The 21,375-nt window shown below is 40.3% G+C and overlaps 2 protein-coding genes across 3 annotated transcripts; one reads left to right on the top strand and one right to left on the bottom strand.

Moving 5' to 3' along the window:
* On the bottom strand, positions 1 to 5,403 carry parp9 (poly(ADP-ribose) polymerase family member 9). The gene is made up of 9 exons (XM_076264424.1): positions 5,306 to 5,403; positions 3,681 to 4,598; positions 3,370 to 3,603; positions 2,945 to 3,163; positions 2,528 to 2,624; positions 1,777 to 2,334; positions 1,560 to 1,687; positions 1,161 to 1,317; positions 1 to 852 (listed from the first exon to the last, which is right to left on the bottom strand). Exons 2-9 carry the CDS (start codon positions 4,566 to 4,568, stop codon positions 572 to 574), a joined length of 2,562 nt encoding a protein of 853 aa, XP_076120539.1. The 5' UTR covers positions 4,569 to 4,598; positions 5,306 to 5,403; the 3' UTR covers positions 1 to 571.
* Positions 5,404 to 5,458: 55 nt separating this feature from the next.
* parp14rs1 (poly(ADP-ribose) polymerase family member 14-related sequence 1) lies at positions 5,459 to 20,906 on the top strand. Of its 2 annotated transcripts, XM_076264422.1 has the most exons (18): positions 5,459 to 5,639; positions 5,762 to 5,862; positions 5,957 to 5,990; positions 8,772 to 8,846; positions 9,217 to 9,501; positions 9,682 to 9,909; positions 11,498 to 13,761; positions 13,862 to 14,095; positions 14,617 to 14,838; positions 14,943 to 15,003; positions 15,472 to 15,621; positions 15,803 to 15,865; positions 15,987 to 16,163; positions 17,202 to 17,408; positions 17,936 to 18,583; positions 19,058 to 19,197; positions 19,339 to 19,513; positions 19,712 to 20,906. In XM_076264422.1, exons 1-18 carry the CDS (start codon positions 5,459 to 5,461, stop codon positions 19,993 to 19,995), a joined length of 5,529 nt encoding a protein of 1,842 aa, XP_076120537.1. In that variant the 3' UTR covers positions 19,996 to 20,906. The 2 variants fall into 2 exon arrangements, with proteins under 2 accessions (XP_076120537.1, XP_076120538.1); XM_076264423.1 differs by lacking the exon at positions 8,772 to 8,846.
* Positions 20,907 to 21,375: the final 469 nt, after the last annotated feature.

Raw genomic sequence — 21,375 nt, forward strand, 5'->3', positions numbered from 1 at the left:
TCAAACCAATACTGATGATCTTTATTACAGGATTAGATCAGGCTTACATATCAACAGAAATCATCACCATAGTCAATAATCTAATGCTTCCATAACCCCTTCTAAATTAACAACTCTTTACACTTCTCTTAGAGTAAATGAATGTCCAGTAGACTGGCATTCTATTGCTCAGCAAAATGTGCTGTGCACATTAATCCTACACTAATAAACAAACATCAGACTATGGGAACGGATTGTGTAAATCCTAGAAAATGTCTTAGTGTTATGACAAGAAAAGCAATCCTTTCAAGTGTACACACACTCTGAACTGTAAAGATTTCAATCGTAAATAGATAAAGGAAGAAAAATAATAAAGCCTCCTTAATATAATTCAGGCCATCTTCAATTTTAACAGTGCATTCATCATGTGGTGAAAATGATTAGGGAACTATCCACTGTTGTTAAGCAGTTTTTACTTTCAATTTAGCATTTGATATGGATTTTTTTGTACTAATAATGTGCACTGCAATACATCAGAAATAAAATACATTGACAAAAAACTCTTAACTCTTAAAAAAAAACTCATCTTAAACTAGACTTTTTTTTTGCAAGTGTAAATGCACAGTGGCAGAGCTTGGTGGCCATTAAAGATCACAAAGGTATCTATGCCTCCTTTCACACTGTCATATCGGATAAGGGGATCACTGCTGCGTGATGGTGGAACGATAAGATCTGGTGACCCATAGATGTTACTGCCAGTAAGAACATCTGCTTTGATGATGTAGACATACTCCTCTTCCGTCATCCCTTTCCATAACTTCATGGCAGATTTAACACTGGCAGTGAAGTAGATGCCCTCCCCAAACGCTTGCACTGAGGAGAGACAATGACAGCCATGCAAAAGGAGAACATACATTAGGCCTTAAAAAGGGGTAGTGTAAATCCAATAAACTTGAGGAAATGCTCCAGCACAACAACATATACTGTTTGTAACCAGTAAAATTGTAATATCAGGCCTGCACTGAGACAGTAAACAATACCAGTGCAGATTCAGATAGACTGGAAAATCCTGTCTGTCCTGACTGTAAGGGTGGTCATGTTTATCCATCTCAGTCTGTCAACATCTTTAAGCATTACGTCAGGATCTATTAGACCTACTGCAGAATCAATGCCACACATACCGTCAGGTGGGGCATACTCTCTCTGAAAGCCCACCCAGCTGACCAACTGGCAAAACTGTGCCGACACACGCTGGTACAGGGATCTGGGTTTGTCTGAGATGCGTTTTCTGCTCAACTCAAAGTGCTGCTTCAGGGCGTAGTTCTCCACTGTTTCCACCTGATCAGCAAAATAAACCACATTCCATTAGTTCCACGGAACAGCCAAGCAGTATTAAATCCAACTGCATTCAAAATTACTAGCACTCACGTGTACACAAATAATAATGCGAAATAATAAATATATATTCATATATAATATAAAAAAATATGAATTCAATCAAATCTACACAAGTATGTTTTGAAGTGAAAATTCTACAGGTTCATAATAAATCTATTTAGAAAATGTAAGTTTTAGCTTACACGAACAACATGAAGTCCAGCCTCCTGAAACTCTGTTGGCTGCCAAGCAGTCTGTAAGTCCTTAAGTGTTCGATCAAAGTACGATTTTCCAGATGAGCCTCGTGTAATTTGGTAATGCTTGAAAAAGCCTATAAAAGATGACATACACAGGGCTGTCAAGTCTCATAGATTAAGTATTAAAATGTATTAAAAGTGCCATTGCCCAAACGTGACTTACAAATTCTTTCAATTTTGTATTTCACCGCTTCATATTTGGTTTTCACCTCCTCAAACATGAGGTCGACACTGATGTCGGAGTCAATTTTACACTCCCCAGTGCCTGCAAGATAGGCCTTTTCCAGGGCAGCATTGATCTCTGGGTTTTCCAGCTGAGGGCATTCCTTGCATCTCCAGCGCACAAGGGGATACAGCATGGCCGCTTCCTCAGCCAGCACATGAGCCTCCTGTACCTTACAGCACATGGCCTCCACCTCCAGCACTGCAGCGGTGACTCCTGAAGGTTTTCCCTCGATGGTGATGCCAGCCTGGCCATCAGTGAAGAACACCTGGAACCCAACCTGGAATTTGACTTGAATGGACAGCAGCTCCTTATGCTCACGTTGACCAAAATGTAGGACAAAGTTATTTTTTAAGCTGTGGTCAGTTTTGTTGTCTCTGAGCATGTTCACCACATCATGTATCCATCTCTTGGCAGCATGCAGGGCCTCAAGAGAATTGCCCTGGACCTCAACAGATGGAGTAGGAATGTTGTCTGTTTGCTCATACATTGAAGATTCTACATGAGGAAAGAATTTTGTAAAACAACATGCTGGGTATTGTTCAATTACTTCAGTTTTTAATTACTGGGGCTATTACATTACACATTATATGCATTAGAAAGTTACTATTTAATTGTTACCAGAAATACTGATATGTTTGCTTTAAGGGTTCACTAGTCCATCACAATTAATTACTCTGTATGTTTTTACCATTGTTGCCCATAAGTGCTGGCAGAGGGCTTTGTTGCCCATAAGTGCTGACAGAAGGCTTTGATTGCTGTAGAGATGCAAGTTCTTCTGAAAAAGCCTACAATAGAAATACAACACTCAGGGCTTAAAGCAAAGAAAATGTCTGTGGCTGAAGTTATCAAGATGTCATATAGGCCTGTAGGCATATTGCCCATTTTCAATTCTAAAACAACCCAGCCCATGCCTGAATTCAGGCACAGTGCCTGAACACTTTAAGCCCTGAACACTGGTTGAAGTGTAAGACATCCACTAGTTTACAATAACCTGTACTGAGGTAGAGGTTTGTAATTAAACAAAAACTAAGCTTAATTATTACAATCAAATTCCAGGCATGGAATGAAAAAGTAACAAAAGTAACTACAAAAATGACATAAATACCTGGAATGTGTCCTCTTCAGAAGGGAATATCACAAAGTGTACATCCATTGAGTGCCCTTTGTATGAACTGGAAAAATCTTTCACTGCTTTTGTCATGATATGGCCCGCCTCAGATTTACTGAACTTCAACTCACCACAGCCAATGGCAGGAAAGGCAATTGAATGACAGCCATCATTCGCTGCCATGCGCAAGCACTCTGAGATAACCTCCCTAAAAATCTGTTACAAGAAATGTATTCAAAATGAGTAATGAAACACAGTTATAGCAAAATACAATTACAAGTCAAACTAATTCTGTAATGGAAGAATATCCGCTTTAGAATTATAATTAATCAAAATGAATGTCTGAGGATAGGAGATTGAACGTGCACATAGCATCACTGAGTAAATTTTTGTAGAAGAGGATTACATAGTCGATCTCACACCTGTTCTGCTGTCTTATGCCCTGGTGTGCCTTTGTGTACACAAAGTACATGATACACAAATTTGGAATGTAGCTTGTATCCTTTAGTTTTCAGTACATCGCCCCACGTGCGCTTCCCACGGAACTGATAAACCTCACGTTGAAGTTCATTACCAGCTTCATATACGATGGCCTTGGTCACGGCCCCATTGTACAAATCCAGTGCAGGAGAGGTGGTGTTCACGATGACAGATGTCTGACCAGAAGAACATTTTTTATGAGAAATATATACAAAAATATATTTATGAAGAAACTACACAAACATATACTTACCTTCTGCTTTTCAATGTGTCCTTTACTGATGTGCAGTGTCACTTTGCCCAGTTTCACGGGTAATATAGGAGAACTTCTCCCTGATGCCATTACTGCCCCAGAGTAGGATGCCATTACTGCTCCAGAGTAGGATGTTTGAGGAGCTTCAAGGATCTGTTTGCAGGCCCTCACCATCTCAAACACAGTAGGGTCATCATGGTTTACCAGACGGACATCCAGTAGCTTATTTTTTCCGTTGTGATAATCATATTTTTTCACTGTGTTAACAATGGTATCGGCACAACGATCCAAAGGGAAATTAAAAATTCCAGAACTAAGAGCTGGAATAGCAACTGACTGAAGATGATCTTCCTCTGCTAATCTAAGGATGTTTTTGATAGCTTTCACCAAGTATTTGGAAGCATCATCAATTTCCCCCTTAGTTGCATACCGGTTCAGTTGTGGACCTACAGCATGGATGACCTTGTTGCATCGCAGATTACCAGCCAATGTGACCACTGCCTCTCCTGTTCTTACCTTCCCATATCTCTTAATGATCTTGTCACTATCTTGCTGAATAACTGAACCACCAGCTATAGCAAGGGCGAGAGCGAGACCCCCAATATGCTTGAGTTCCTCATTGGCGGCATTCACCACAGCATCAACTTTATGGGTAGTGAGGTCATCTTTCCACACGGATACCTTGACGCCATTGGGGAGAAGAATGGAGTACCTCACTTCTGGGATGACTTTTGACTTTTTAGCAGCGCTGCTGTCCCAGGAGATTGCATTAATTCCATGGAATATAGCTTTGCAACCAAATTTGCTCTGCACAGCTTTTTTTAAGGCTTCCTCACACTGACCCACAATCTGGGCTTCGTGTTTTTGTAGTGGAATACAACTTTCCATGGTGAAACACTTAATAACCTGTTGAATAACCTGAAAACAAATGTCACAGCAAACATGTAGTACGATATATTGACAGCCATCCACATGTCACAGCATCGGCACACACACTCACTTACACATTTCCTTCTCCTTCACTAAGTAGATATACCTATGCTAAACGTAGAGCTAATAGTTTGATTGGTTTAAACATACACTGTTTTTAGTAGTAGGCATGGTTGTTCACTATACATTACATCCAGCCTGCAGCTGTGTCAAGTCCACTGCTTTTAATGTCACATTTTTACACTGACTGAATTCCACAATAGCCTTAGGTAGAGCTATTTGAACTGTGGGCATCATAACAAATAGGCCTACAGGGCATTCACCACCAGCAGCGCTTCAAATAAAAGTTATACTCCAAACGGAAAAGCGCACGACGTCGTCGACGTCATGAAACAGTTTTACAAAGGGCAAACTGTCCCTGTCTGATCGCGCCTTTAACTAAATCTTACAGCGTCGTGTAGATGATGATTCCCGATTGATATTTAGTTAGTTTGTTTGTAGCTTAATTTTCTAGAATCGAAAGTAACCTAATGTTGTTCCAAACGATAAACAACTTCCGTGTTCTGCAACCTAGCGCGACAAAGTTATTGATTGAATGCTGTTTTCAAAGTTCTTGTTTGTTTGTACAACTTAATGCTTCTGTGAAGCCAAGGCAAATAGGCTATTCACCAAAACATTAAAGAACATTAACTTACTTCTCAATCAAGCCACGTTGAGGTCTTTGCTGATATGCTGTGTCAACTGCTCACCACCCCACCAACACACACGCACCCAGTTAAGGAGAAATGAAAGCGAAACAGATAAAGAGACCAAGATAGACGAAGTTTGTATTCATTCTCAGAGAAGACATGGAAGACAACTTTACTTTCCCGGTACTCGTGGAAGGCGAGTGGAATCCTGCCCTCCCGAACCTGAGAAACAAACTAACCATTTATTTTCAAAGCAAAAAATCGAATGGTGGCGACTGCTGGGTGCAGCATGATGTTTCTGATGGCCAAAGAGCGATCGTATCGTTCAAAACAGAACAAGGTAGGCTAGTTATGTGGTTTTGTGTTACCGCATAGCATAGGACTACAACTACTGGCAATATGGTATGCTTCTTTGTTATTCTGATCCAGATGCTGCATGTATTAAAATTTTTCTTCAAACAGTAAGGCAAAGGGTTCTTGCAAAATCCCCACACAAATTAAAGCTTGGTCAAAATGTCTTGAATTTGTCGGTACGTCTGCCCTCTGAGACAACGGACGTCGAGGTAGGTGTGAAGCATTGAAATATATTTGACATTACATTTAACATATGGTAACTTATATGATCAACTAATGTTGCTGTTTGCATGTTATTTTCAGAAATCATGTGGTCTTGAGGGCTCGGAAGATACACGTGAGTGGGTTAACTGTAGGCCTACAAATAATGATTGTTTTGGAAACTCCCTCTTTAAATAGCCTAGCCTATTAGGCTATGCTTTAGATGCAGTAGGCTACTAACTGTAAATGTTGATATTGAAAGTGTAACATTATACCGTGATACCGTGATAGTTGGCTGTCAAAGTCTCTAGTTAAATGTAAGGGGTTGGACGCTTAAAAACAAAAGGATTTGCATTACTTGTATAGTCCATCCACATACAATTTACTATGCTCAGATTAGGCTACTGAACTTGAATCTTAAGCGAAGATCTGTTACAGTGATACAGTATTCACTTGCTTGGATATTTTTCCCTTTTATGGCTTTTATAAATACAATCATGGTCAATATCATATGGATTTTTACAAAAAAGCTCTTTAATGTCAGTGAAAACATTTCTACAAAATAATGTTGGCTAATTAAAAATATATATTTATCAGAATTGGGGCCTATTTCTGTCCACAGGGTGTAATTCTATTAAAAACACATTACATCTAATAATGTTTAGCATCACTAATTAGTATAAAGAAAAACAAGCATAGACCTTTTTAATGGTTGCTCCTACTCATGATTTAGACACATTTTATTGGTGTTTTATGGTACAATATCAGTGTTTTGGTGTTGTCCGCGACCAGAGTTTTCACATATTGTGCCATATCTCAAACATTATTTATCAAAAATTAATTAAAAAAATCATGCATATGAATTAAATGTAATCTGAAATAATTAACTGCATGCACACATTATGCATATATATGCATTTCCTGCTTTATTTTGCTTAATGTTTACCTGTCCCATGGTTTAGTCGTCATTACCAGCACACTCTACATAAAGGCACTTTGCTACTGTTTTTTCATCAAAAAAATATTTGGTAACCATGGTCACCTAATATCACAGTGGAATACATGGGTGTCAAGCAGAAAGATTGCTGCCTTGATGTCCAGAAACATAAGAAAATCTACTCCTTATCCCTCGTTTTGGGCATGTACACAATTATGTGTCATTACCATACAAGTTGTATTTCTGTATTTTTGAATATTCCTGAAATTTTAAAATGACTTTAAACGTTTAAATGGTGTACATTACATGTAGAAAGCTAGCTACACTGGCATGGTGATCATTTTTGCTTCTCAGGGTAGTTTTTTGGTATAAATATCGTCATCACCAACACAGTCATTACCAGCACATTATAGCTTGAAATGTAGTGGTAATGATGACTGTGCTGGTGATGACATTTTTGCAGATACATTTAAAGTACTCTTTTTAAAAGAAATAAGTTTTTTTTGCACAAAGTCAGTTCAACTTGGGTTTCTAAATTATAAACATTTAATTGCAATAGATTACGATCAGTGATAGGTCATCACCGCAACAAATGTCATTACCAGAACGGCAATGTCATCACCATCACCATGCATATTTTTGCCAATAGATTATGTATAAATTACAATAAATGACATTAATTATATATTTTTGACAATGTTGGACAGTCTAAATTGCCACTGGATGAAAACAGATATGATATATGGCATTTATTTCAAATAAATTAAATTCCAAGCCAGGGTCGAGTGAAAAAATAAAAAAATAAGATACTTAAAGGGACACCAGGCAAGCCTGATGCTTTTTCTCTACGAAACTCCCCCTCGCTCGGTCTGAAGCTCTTTTCCTTTTCTTTGCATCTTCCGTCAAGGGTTTTCGCTGCTTCTTCGCCGGCTCTAACATTATACACACGTTTGCAACAATCGCTAGCGTTTCGTTAGCCTGCCTCTGTGCTGTGGATGCAGGATGTAAACTGATCCTGCTTCGGTCGGCGGGTACGATACACTGAACTTGCAAGCGGGATATTCTTCCTACAGGCAGTAGGGGCGGGCGAGAGAGTCTTCATTCGCCCTGTAATGAGTCATTTAATAACCATTTACCGACTTACGAAGATGAGTAATTAACACGAAAACGTTGCCTGGTGTCCCTTTAAAGCGATGGTTTGGAGTAATTTCACCCTAGGGTCCTTTGCACCATGATCCCGAGCCAAACACCTTGCCAGAACCTGTTTTCCCTTGGTTGAACCCTGGTCGAGTAGCACTGTCAAAAACGAATGAGTTTTTACGAGATTTACGAGATAAAAGTTGGTACCATTACGACTGCAGAAACTCTTGCTACTATAGTATACACAGTCATTGCACTCATGTGATCTAGTCTCACTAATTGTGAGACTACTAGCACCAATTCGCTGGACCGCTGTTGAATTAAAAGCCAACCACTTATTTTACATTATATTTTTTAAATTAATTGATATTGCTTTGCAGAAATCTACTTTCACGTTAGCATTAAAGAGAGTGTTTTGTTGTAAATTCTTGTTTAAAAACCCTAATTGTATTGGCCATGATTACATTTATAAAGGCAGTAAAAGGGGAAAATATCCAAGGGGTGAATACTTTATAGGCACTGTACTGTAGATCCCTGTAGGCAGACTATCCAAGTAAAAACCCAGTTTTGTCAATGTATTCAGAGTATGGCGTAGGTTTTTATTAAATGTATCTGGGGGGAAAAACCCTCAGTATTCAAGAGTGTAGAAAAAACTATAAACCCATTTAAGATTAATGGCAGTTTTTTTCCAATTTAGTGACAGAAATAATGGTAGGATAATAGATTATATGAATACTTGGCCCTTTATTTCTTGGCCCTTTATCAGTTTCTATTTGCATGTATGTAAAACTAAACAAAAGTTGCTTAAAAGATTACGTTTTTATTGTAAAACATGCTCAGTACACAGCCATCATAAGAGGAAAGATGACGCCAGCACATTCACCATGTTAGACCCGAAAAGAAGAAGAGCCATAGGTTAGTAGGCCTTAAAGCTGCCTTTTGTCTTTCTTTAATAAGTGTAATTATGACAATGAATAAAAATAGCAATTAAGATTCATGGCTGACATTTTTCTACCAGCTAATCATTAAAACAGAATAGTATCGTATAAATGCTATGAGAAATGATAAAATAAATGTAGAAGTAGGCCACAATTAAGTATTAGACATTCATTATAAGAGTTTTCTTTGTTTTAGAAGTAAGGGGCAGATTCATTTATGAATGTACAATAAAACAATTCAAAAACAATTCAATAGAGACAATATTTAGCACAGTTGATAAATGTATCGATACATTTATTGATAAATGTTTACTATCTATTATGTCATGACCCTATTGTGAGAACAGGCGAAGACAAGACCCTCCCTGCTGAGGAGCCTCTCAAGGAGCCTGAGAAGGAGGAGGAGGAAAAGGAGCAGAAGGAGGATCCTGAGGAGGAGGTGCTGGAGCAGAAGGAGGATCCTGAGGACTCCCTGGCTGTAGCTGCTGTCCTGGGGAACACAGAGGGGCTGCGGCATGAGTTTCTGGAGATGTTGGTGGAGAACATCCTCAAAGGTCACGACCCCTCGTCCTGGAGTGTGGAGATTGTACCTGAGAGCAGCAGCGCTGTGGTGATGTTTGGTAACGCAGAAGGTAGAGTAGGGGGAAAACTCAGTATCTTTTATTTGGGAATCATTTTTCACATTTTTGTTTTATTTTCAGTTGGTTCAATAACTACAATGAATAGAATGTTTATGTTTTACATATAATGTGGTTCATGTGTTTGGTGCACCTTGCCTGCTTATGTTCTTATCTGTTACATTTACATGTCAGATGCACAGCAATTCGTCAAAATATGCCCATCAAACAAGATGTTCAGCTCGAAGAAATTAACCATCAGGCTCCTTGAGGTTCCAGTGAAAGTAAGAGCTGAAGACCTCATCAGGGACATCAAATCTGACCATTTCCAGCTGTATTTCCAAAAAGATGAGGATGTAAAAGAAGATGTCGAAATGCTGGAGGAGGAACAAGCTGCCATTGTCACCTTTAGTGAGCCCAGAGGTAAGAATTTCCCATAAATCAGGCAGATTTAAATGGTATACCATTGTCTGTTTATGAATAGTTTTTTTATAATGTGATTTTGACCTCTTATGTAGATGTAATGTAATACTTGTCAAAGTTTGATGTATAAAAAGTTTTGAAGGGGTCATGCTGTAGGAAACTTTTGTTTCATGTTGACTTTGAAATAAGCACCCAGCTTTTCAAATAATGTGATTTTGACCTCTTATGTAGATGTAATGTAATACTTGTCAAAGTTTGATGTATAAAAAGTTTTGAAGGGGTCATGCTGTAGGAAACTTTTGTTTCATGTTGACTTTGAAATAAGCACCCAGCTTTTCAAATTTGACTGTTCGCTTCACTGCTTGTAATGGCCACAGGAAGGAATAGGTCATAGATCACAAGCGAATCAGAAAAGCGTGTACGTTCTACATCACAACTGCTCACATTTATTATGGTCAAAATAAAAGCTCAGCTGAATTTTTTCCTCAGTAGGGTTTTTAGAGCATACCCGAACACCATGAGTCGGGAATTTTATAAAATAATTGAAACATGTATGGCATGGCTCCTTTTAAAGGCTAAACTGGTAGCATGTGAAAGACCATAATGGTCATATTTCAGGAATCTTTTATTAGTTTATCTTTTTATATATTTTTTCTAATCCTTAAATCCTATTGAGAATCAGATAAGTAAAAATATCAGACACCTAATGATGATTCACTGTCATCACTTCACATACATACAGCACACTGCTTGCTACAGTAAGCCTCCTCTACATACTTGCTGCACACTGCCCCCCCCTCCCTACATACACAGCACATTGTCTTCAGGATCTTCTCCAACACACATCCTCTACATACTTACAGCACACTGCCCCCACCTACCCACACACACACTACACACACACACACACACACACACAGTCACTGCTCCACTCCCCTCCCACCCACACACACATCTTCACTGTCATCACTCAAATACATCATACATACAGTACTCTGCTTGCAATAGTAAGTCCCTGCCCCCCCCCCCCCCTACATACACAGCACATTATTTCATCAGGAAGCTTCTCCAACACACATCCCCAACATACTTAGAGCACACTGCCCCCCCCCCCCCCCAATACACAGCACATTGTCTCATGAGGAAGCTTCTCCAACACACATATTGCACACTGCCCTCTCCCCACATACACAGCACACTATCCCATCTCCCCTGTCATCCCCCCAACACACACACCAAGACCCCTGGCAGTGGGGTTTTGAGCCGTGGATCTGCCCAAGGTTTCTTCCTTGGTAAGGGAGTTTTTCCTTGCCCCTGTTGCTCTTGGGTGCTCCTTGTTGGTGCCCCCCATCCAATCCCAATCCTCCCCCACCTTTTTTATGCAGCCCTTGCCACTTAATCTACTAAACCCCTCTTTTACTGCACTTTTTACCCCCCCCCCCCCCCCATTAATGCACAAATAGGCTGACACCAGACATAATTTCACTGCATTTCTTACTTCCAGTAACTATATGCATGTGACAATAAACTTCCTTGTATCCTTGTATGATGTCATTCAAATATTTGTATGAAATATTTATCTTTGCAGCTGTGGCAAGAGTAATCAATAGACAGCATGTCATATCGGGACATGCTTTTAAAGTGTTCCCGTACTACGACTCTTTGGGAACGGCGGTGTATGGAAAAGACAGGCCCACCTGGAAACTTCCTGATGCCTTCACACAGGACATTGGCTTTGCTTTGCAGAAGTGCCTGCAAGAAAACCCTGAGTGTACTGCACTGATCGACCAGGAGATGGCCAAGCTTTTCTGTGAAGTCAATCTCCAGCTTCAGCCTGTGAGCATCAGCCCCTTACCATCCTTGCTCCAGCAGAAAAAACAAACAGCCAAGCTCATTCGCTCTTGGAGAGAACAGGCCGCTTCTGGATTTAAAGAGTTGCTCTCAAGGTTCAAGTGCCTTCAACTGCATGTTCCAGCTGTTGCGTGGAAGGAGTCGGAAGTGGCGATTCGAGAATCCATTCAGCACAAGGCTGTGTCACTGGTCCTGGACCAGTCTCAAGAATGTATGACTGTGGCAGGTCTGCCTGAGACCATAGATGGCCTTGGTGATTTAAAAATGATTGTAGAGAAAATTACTAAAAAGGCCGAAAGGGAGTTAGGTAGCCAAGCTATAGAGGTCCCTGTGGCGTCATCAGTTTACCAGCTCCTGGAACGTGGCTTACAGCAGAAGATTGCAAGTGATTTCCCAGAGCTTAAGTTCAGATACAACAAGCCAACTCAAAACATTGAATTGTATGGACTGCAAAATGAGATTTTGTCATCAAAAGCTTACATTTTAGAGGAGGTGTTGACTTTTTCCCTGAATGGGAAGCCAGTAGATCTTGATGATAGCATCATACAGTTCTTGTCTGAAGGAGACCAGGAAGAGCTAAATGAACAATTATTCATGTCACAGGGAATCAGCGCTGCACTGGAAATTAAGGGGAACAGAGTTAATCTCCTGGCCAATAAAGAGGAGGCAGTCAGGGACGCAGAGGGCCAACTAGAGAAGCTTCTGAACCACAAATGCATTGAGGTAGAAGATCTTAATGTTTTCAGAATGACAGAGTGGCAACAGTTAGTGGATAGTTTGCAAGCATCCTCCAATCAGCCCAAAAGGAGAGTGTCGGTGCATACTGCTGGTGTACTAGTTACGGTCTGTGGCTTTGTTGACACAGTTGATGATGTACAGAAACAGTTATATGATTTTGTACATGACAACTCTTCCATAACCAGAACTGTGACAGACAGAAAGCTCATTATCAAATTTGTGCGTGAAATGAAAAAAGATACATTGAATAAGATGATCAAAGAGGACATTAAAATTGATTTCAAAGAGGATTCTGTTTCTCTGAGTGGACCCAGAGTTCTTGTGGTAGAGTATATGCAGACAATCCAAGATCTGATCTCATCTGTCCACCATGATGTTCTGCGAGTGGTCAAACCTGGAGCGAAAAAGTCTTTTCTGGACAAAGAGCTCATTTATGAGAGCACGGCAATCACCAAATGGCACTGTTTAGTCCAGCTGGAGGATGACATGGACACACCCCAAATGGACACCTCAGGACCCGAGAGCAAGCCTGCTTATCACTTGCAAACCCCCGATGGCGTGGAGATCAGTGTCTTCAAGGCCGACATGTGCTCATTCAGAGTAGAAACAGTCGTCAATGCTGCCAATGAGACCCTTCAGCATGAGGGGGGTCTGGCAGGAACCCTCCTTCAGGCTGCTGGTCCTCAGCTCCAGGAGATGTGCAACCAGATCATCTCCAGCCGCGGGCAACTGGCCACGGGGGACGTAGTCGTCACGGCAGCAGGTGGGCGACTCCGGTGCGAACACATCATTCACGGCGTTGGACCCAAGTTCAGTGGCAACAATCCACAAAGGGCCGTTGGCTTACTGAAAAGGGCAATTAAAGGCTGTTTAAGAGAGGCAGAGAGGTTTAAGTTCCACTCTTTAGCAATTCCTGCCATAAGCTCGGGTTCATTTGGATTCCCGCTGAACCTCTGTGCAGAGACCATCGTCGGGGCAGTAAAGGAGCACTGTGAGGACATGTATGGCGACGGCCTACTTAAAAAAATACATCTGGTCAACAAGGATGACCAGACTGTCCAGGCCATGGAGACTGCTGTGAGAAAGATTTTTGACCGACCCGTACATCGCCAGACGGAGACCAGAAGCCAGGTCAGAACAGATCAAAACCCAGGACCGAGCCAACACCACGGAAGGGCTCCTACGGGCAGTACGACTCCGAGTGTGCAGACAAAAGAGGGGCTGATCATCACACTGTTGAAAGGAAACATCCAGGATACAACAGTAGGTCACATGTTGAGATGTTTTTGTTTTTTGATGATTCAGGTTGTAACTGTAAATAAACACATGAATATATAATGTGTGCTAATATCCATGTCTGCAGACGGATGTGGTGGTGAACACAGTGGGCAGTGGTCTGAGGCTCGATCAAGGGGCTGTTTCGAATGCCCTGTTCAGAGCAGCGGGACCAGAGCTTCAGAATCTGGTGGATCAGCAGGCAGCACCTCCGGCCAATGAAGGAGCTATTATTGTCACAGAGGGCTGCAACCTCAGAAGCAATATGGTGTTCCATACTGTTGCCCCACAGTGGGATGGAGGTCAAGGCCATGCACAGAAGGTACGTCTTTGTCCCTCTGCGTCTATTTTTGAGATAGATAGTACATCTTTGGCTAGTAAATCATGGCAACCATCTCATATATTGTACATGGAGTGTCACTACCCGATGCGAGTCGCTACCCGGTGTGTTGCGCATGCTCGTAGACGGCAGTATTTCTATATAAAACAAATAACTTCAGGATTTATGCCCTTACATTTTGTAAAAGTTAGCGAGAAATAACTACTATTAAATATACACTGCACTATATTTCTTGTCCTGTCTATGCACCACCTGTCTATATATCACATTGCACTTTGCACTTTTGTATATATCACATTGCACATTGCTTTTTTGCACTTCCGGTTAGATGCAAACTGCATTTCGTCGACTTGTACAATGAGAATAAAGTTGAATCTAATCGAATCTTATCTATTGTAAAAAACGTAGTTTTTGGAACCATAAGCCACGTGTGAGCATGCACGACTCACATTTGCCAGTTACATGGAGCACCAACAGAAGGCTAATTGATAAATAATCCACAGGTTTTGGGTAACATTGTAGCTGACTGCTTGGCTCAGGCGGAGCAGCACCGGCAGAGCTCTTTAACCTTCCCCGCCATCGGCACTGGAAACCTGGGCTTTCCCAGAGATGAGGTGGCCAAACTCATGTTGGACGCTGTCCTCAATTTCAGCCAGAAAAGAAGTTCAAATAACGTGCAAGAGGTGGTGTTCATTCTCCACCCTAGCGACACTCACACTACACAGGTAAGGAGCCAAAACAAATTTCTGTGCATTTTTGTTTGTGTAGTTAATACGAACAAGTGGCATCTAATCAGTGTTTGTTGCCATGTACTGCATGTCCATCACAGGCCTTTACAGATGAATTCAACCAAAGATTCTTAAACCAGGCTGCATCCTCCCAGACAAAAGGTACAGTGCCATTTTGGGTCTGTACTTTGGACTTTATCAGTTGGGGTCATATAAATGGACATCAATTATAGACATTGTTTTTCCCTGCTTGTGTTTCTCAGTTACTGAAATGCAAAATCATTTTAAGCCCACTTGCATTTTCTGTTTAATTATTTACACTGAGAGTGGACACTGAGTGGTACATTCATTAATGCACAGTGACTTGCAGTCTTGAACAATCATGGAAGTCATCGCCATTTTCACAAATAACAATGACTTACACATATTTTCAATCAGTATTTTTACTTGGGTTGGATTTTGGTGTGAGCACTACCCCAAAGTGCTACATTGCAGAGGTCTTTCACCTATTTGGAGAATTTGCTGACCAATTACTCTCAAATGATGGAAAAGAGCCGCGTATTTAACTGAAACTAATCCCAATTACCTGTGAGACACTGTAAACTGAATAACTCCCACCATGTTTGACAGGTCCATTCTCAAAGATCACATCTCCAAGTTCAGGGCTGTATCAGACAACGGTGGGGGAAGTTGTTCTCCAGATTACCACTGGGGATATCACTAAAGAGGACTCTGATGTCATAGTTAATTCCTCCAATGATGCCTTTACACTGAACTCAGGTAGGCATATTTTATTTAGTATTTACATTTCTATATTTGATGTTGTATGTACAGTATGTTCTCCTTGTTTTTCAAGATTTCTGTGAGGTTTTTAATGGATAAGTATCAAATAGTCTCTGTCCTGATAAAACTGAACCAGTTATAAACACATAATTTAATTTTTTGCCACTCTTAATTCCAGGTGTCTCCAAAGCCATTCTTGATGCTGCTGGTCCAATGGTGATACTAGAATGCCAGCAACAGGGTGTGTAAACTCTCCCTAGTGGAGAATATCACACTGTACCTTGTCCTTGTAAATAATCATTATTTTTCGGGAATTGTTATTGGACAAATGCATTAATCTGTGACATGTGTGAATTTGACAGGAGCTCAGCCAGGTAGAGCAATGATAATGACCCAGCCTGGCAATCTTAAGTGTAAGAAGATTCTTCATCTGCATGGGCAGACCAAGCCTCAGATGATACAAAAGATTGTTGGTGATGCAATCTCACTGTCCATTCAGAACAACATGAGGTCCATCTCCTTTCCTGCTCTTGGCACAGGTATATGGCTTTCCTGTGGCTGGAAGTAAAGCTCTGTGTTAATCTTCTGTCCCCCCTCCTGCCTGCTCCCGCAAAAATGGATCATTTTTAGTCCCGCTCATGCCTGCATCTGTAACATTATGTCCCACTCCCGCCTGCTAAAGCCCACACACGATTGTCTACTGTATGCATTCAGTTCTGCTTTCTGTCTCATGAAAGGAGCACTTGACACTTTTGATATATTTCCCTTGAATTCCAGCAATGTTTGTCCTTTCATAGCTGTACAATGTGTACATAGCCCCCACAACGCTTCAGGCCTGATGTTCCAGATTTGTATGTTGTAGGGTATGTTAACACCCTTTGACATTTGCCACAGCATGTAAACGATTCAACTTGCTGTCACTCACAACTGAGAGAGACTGCCAAATGTCTGATTTTAAGTTTCTTGGTTCTGAATGTAACTTTCTTACAAAGGCACTAACATCTAAAAATTGCCTACTAGTGTTGCACCTCTTCCTCTGTCATGCTTTTGAATGCAGCAGCAGGAAATAATTGATCACAGATAAACGACAACATCCGTTTTTTTTATTGCTGCCATACAGAGCTTCCAGCATGACTATAATTATTTACGCTACTTTAATCATTTCCCTTTTTTATTTTACACACGTACAATTTGCAGGAGTGCAGCAAATAATCCTTTTATCCTGCTCCTGCAAACGCACCTCTTTCATCCCGCACCCACACTCCAAACCTGGCACTCTTTTAAGTCGCAACTTGCGTTCTCTTGGGACCCCTGCAGGACCCCTTTAGCTGGGAGTAATTCAGGAAAGGGGAAAAAACAGGATGTTGACTTTTGTGGTCACAATCTCTATTGTCACTTACAGTGTCTTGTTTGCTTGTGTGTTTCCGGTGTAGGCCAAGGCAATGTGGCTCCTGGACTCTATTGTCACTTACAGTGTCTTGTTTGCTTGTGTGTTTCCGGTGTAGGCCAAGGCAATGTGGCTCCTGGACTCTATTGTCACTTACAGTGTCTTGTTTGCTTGTGTGTTTCCGGTGTAGGCCAAGGCAACGTGGCTCCTGGACTGGTGGCAGACGCCATGTTGGACGCAGTGGTAGATGTGGTGGGACAGAAACCTGTATCTTCCCTGCAGCTGATCCGCATCGTCATCTTCCAGGCCCCAATGCTGGAAGAGTTTTACAAGAGCATGCAGAAAAGAGAGGGCTCCAACAAGCCAGTGAAAGAGGGCATGGGTGCTCAGATTATGTGTATGTTGTCTTTATATGCTTTTTATATGTTTATATGTTTATATGCTAAGATTATGTGTATGTTGTCTTTATATGCTTTTTATATGTTTATATGCTAAGATTATGTGTATGTTGTCTTTATATGCTTTTTATATGTTTATATGTTTATATGCTAAGATTATGTGTATGTTGTCTTTATATGCTTTTTATATGTTTATATGTTTATATGCTAAGATTATGTGTATGTTGTCTTTATATGCTTTTTAGATGTTTTTTTAGGTTTCACAAGCATTGGTTGTTATATCGACGATGTAATGTCTTGATACTACTGTAGTATGTTGTCACACAAATCAAACATCCAGTGCATTCATTATTGAACTTATGATCTTCATACACCTAATGTTACATTATGATTAGTCTTAGATTTGTCTAAGATGCAACATTATCTTACCTTCACAAAGTACATTTGAAAAGCCATGATCATCTTACTTATGGTGCAATCCCAATTCATCCTGATAGCCATAAAACTATACCATCTGTTCCTACAGCAAGCCTTAAATCATTCTTCACTGGACCATGGGTCAAAGACGCCAAACCCCAGAAAAGTGAAGATATTGCCTTTGAGGGCAAAGTGTTGGTCCCAGCCTTCTTCCACATCTGTGGGGAGTCACAAGCCAACGTTGATGAAGTCAAGAAATGGATCGAAGAGCTGATCTCCCAAGACTCGTTCACAGACACCATCACAGACGATATGCTTTTAAATTTGCCCAGCAGTGACATTAAGATCATCCAAGACCTTCAGGAGAAGCATGACGTGAAGATGACCCTGACCACCGACTCACAGGGCACGATGGGTGCAGACGATGCCACCCTGACCATCGAGGGCCTCAGCAGAGACGTAGCGGCGTCCTCCAGAGAGGTGCAGAAGATCCTGAGCAAGAGCCGGGAGAGGGAGAGTCTGGAGAGGCAGATGGAACTCACCAGTAACCTGGTGGAGTGGCAGTATAAGGTTCAAGGCCAATACCAAGCATTTGATCCCCAGAACAACTTACGTCTTGAGCAAGCCAAGGAGAAGAGGCAAAGACAGGTGGAGGTCACTATTCAAGGCCAGAAGTATACGGCCACTCTACCTGATGGGCCTGCTGAGGACATCCATAGGAACCAAGTCAAACTGAAGCGAGTAGATAAATTACAAGGTAATGCTTCCTTTAAACAAAGTTTTGTTGGTCTAGTTGGTCAACCATCACGTTGGTCAAATAAGCTGGTCAACCAGCAAACCACCTTAAGCTGACCAGACTTGTTTTTTTCAGCTGGGTGGTTTTATCCCCACATTTATGCACACATACTCAGCTATATAGAAGTTGTATTAAGCTCCGTCAAAACGTTGTCATCTTTACGGTGATGCCTACCTATTCATTATGCTTTTTGGTTATTCAGGCAACAAAGTTACTATTAATGGTGCTCAATCAATTAAAACATTTTACACACAAAGAAATAAAATGTGAAATGATCTAGTAGAACCATCAGGAGAGGGGCATAGTATCACTGATATACTCTATATGATTTTCCTTCCTGCTGATATACTCTGTGATTTTCTTTCCTGTTGATGATATACTCTGTGATTTTCTTTCCTGCTGATATACTCTGTGATTTTCCTTCCTGCTGTCAAGGTGACACCAGTGTACCTGATAACTGGGATGACATGACTCCCAACTCGCAGTGCCAAGTGTTTCTCCTGCAAAATAACAGCCAGGAATATCTTCATGTTCAGAAACTTTTCCTTAAGTCTTGCCGTAATGCCATTCTGAAGGTATGCTTTTACTAGCGATCTAGATATTGCATTTCAGCAGTTTAGTGTTCATATAGTCTACATGTTTTTCAATTAAATGTTTGGGTCTCATAGTTTAAAAAATTTTTCATAATGTGAATGTCTCATATTTTTGCTTTTCAGATTGAGAGAGTACAAAACCCATACCTATGGAGAAACTACGAGATCAAAAAGCAAGCCATGGAGGTTAAAAATGGCCACAAGAACAATGAGAGGCAACTGTTTCATGGAACCAGCCAGCCAACCATAAACCACATCAACCACAATGGGTTTAACCGCAGCTATGCTGGCAAAAATGGTAAACATATCTATTGGTCCTCATGCAAAAAAATTACTACTAACGTCTTAGAAACATTGTAAAATTATTGAAATAGATTAAGAAAGCCACCACTATGGTGATTTCTAATGGTAGATTAAGAACATTATTGATGATGATTTAATATGTTTACTTATCCACCAGTGTTGTATTGTACATGTGTACCATCTTCTGTTGCAGCTGCTGCGTATGGCAATGGCACCTACTTCGCAGTCCATGCTAAGTATTCTGCGGCCAACACCTACTCAGTTCCAGATGCTCAGGGACAAAAGTACATGTACCTGTGTCGAGTCCTCACAGGCGACTTCACAGCGGGGCGGGGGGGAATGATTGTCCCCCCTGCTAAAAACACCACCACTGCCGACCTCTATGATACTGTAACTGACAACCCCATTGCACCATCCATGTTTGTCGTCTTTAATGACATTCAGGCATATCCTGAGTATTTGATCACTTTTCAATGAGGTAGCAAAGGGACAAATGTGTATCCAAGATTTCACCTGTTCATTGGTTGTTTATCTTTTTCAGCATTTTCTCCTGCTCAAAGTGCCTTTGCAGTGGAACAATATTTGAATGTCTTCAGTGAACAAAATCTATATCACAGATTTGAAGATAATTAACAAGTGTTTACACAATAGCTTGTAACTGTCAAATGAAGAGATTTCTTTAAAATAGTTTACCGGAACTGTCTGTGGTCTATTAGGTTTCAACAAGGGCTCAATCCAAACTGGCATCTTAATAATTTGTTATTTAAGAAAGGATTTCTGTTCCTCCAGGTATTCAATTGTCATTTTTGCTACTCTACCATATTCTTCTATCCAGGAAACTGCTTGGGATACCAGTTTGCACCAATTCAAATCAAATGCACAAGTAAACATAAAGAGACATCTAACGATTGTTCATAACTCCTTCATGGTATATAAAGTTAATAAATGTTGTGTATACACAAAATAGTTTTCATTGAAACTGAACTAACATGAATATGGGAATGTTTGTGATGTCAACCATGTGCCTAATATGTTCTCTCTAGCATGTGTCATTTATAATATATAGGATAAAAGTGACATTTCCAACTAAAGTCTTGCCTCTTGTCATAACGTCTTTTAAAGTTTTTTTTTTAAAGATTTTTGTGTGACAGGGAACTTTTAGGGTGTTTTGAACTTTTACCCTGTTTTTAATCTTTTAAATCTTAAATTTGTCTATGTATGTCATTATGTCATCTCCACCACACTTTGTCTTTTCAGACACACTGTCATTTCCATCACAACACAATATTTTAAACATAAAAATAATACAACATGCATTTCTGGAAAATTAATACATTTTATATTTTGGCAAATATGTGTAATATTTAATAAAATACATTTGGAACAGACAGTAGATGTTAAGGTATTTTTGCTTGAAAACATACGTTTTGGAAATGGAAAATATATACAGTATATATATTATTTAAGAAAAATCATCACAGCCACTATTAGGGCAAGTTTCTAGATATAATAGATCATTAATCCATGCAAAAAGATTTTTATTGAAAGATGTATTTTTTGAAAATGTCCAGGTCAAAGAGTGCCATAGTTGAAGAATAACCCTGCTACTGATTCCGCCCTAGTCATAAAAATTAAACTAGACTGCGAAACAAGGAAGCTGTCATAAATCCAAGTTGTGGATTTATTAGGCCTGGCCTGTACACAAACCTAAAAAACTTGATGGATCAGTCGGTAAGTTGGACATGTCATAGTTAGAATCAGTGCAATGTCAAAATTGTTTATCAAAATTGTCTCCAGTTGAAGGTAAAAATCTGACTTTATAGTCTTTATATCCTATAAGAAGAAGCAACTTATCAA

The sequence above is a fragment of the Alosa pseudoharengus genome, unplaced genomic scaffold, assembly GCF_046254945.1.
Source record: "Alosa pseudoharengus isolate Yale_2024_CS ecotype anadromous, Long Island Sound unplaced genomic scaffold, YU_APseudo_1.1 YU_APseudo_1.1_scf_3, whole genome shotgun sequence".
Lineage (NCBI taxonomy): Eukaryota > Metazoa > Chordata > Actinopteri > Clupeiformes > Clupeidae > Alosa > Alosa pseudoharengus.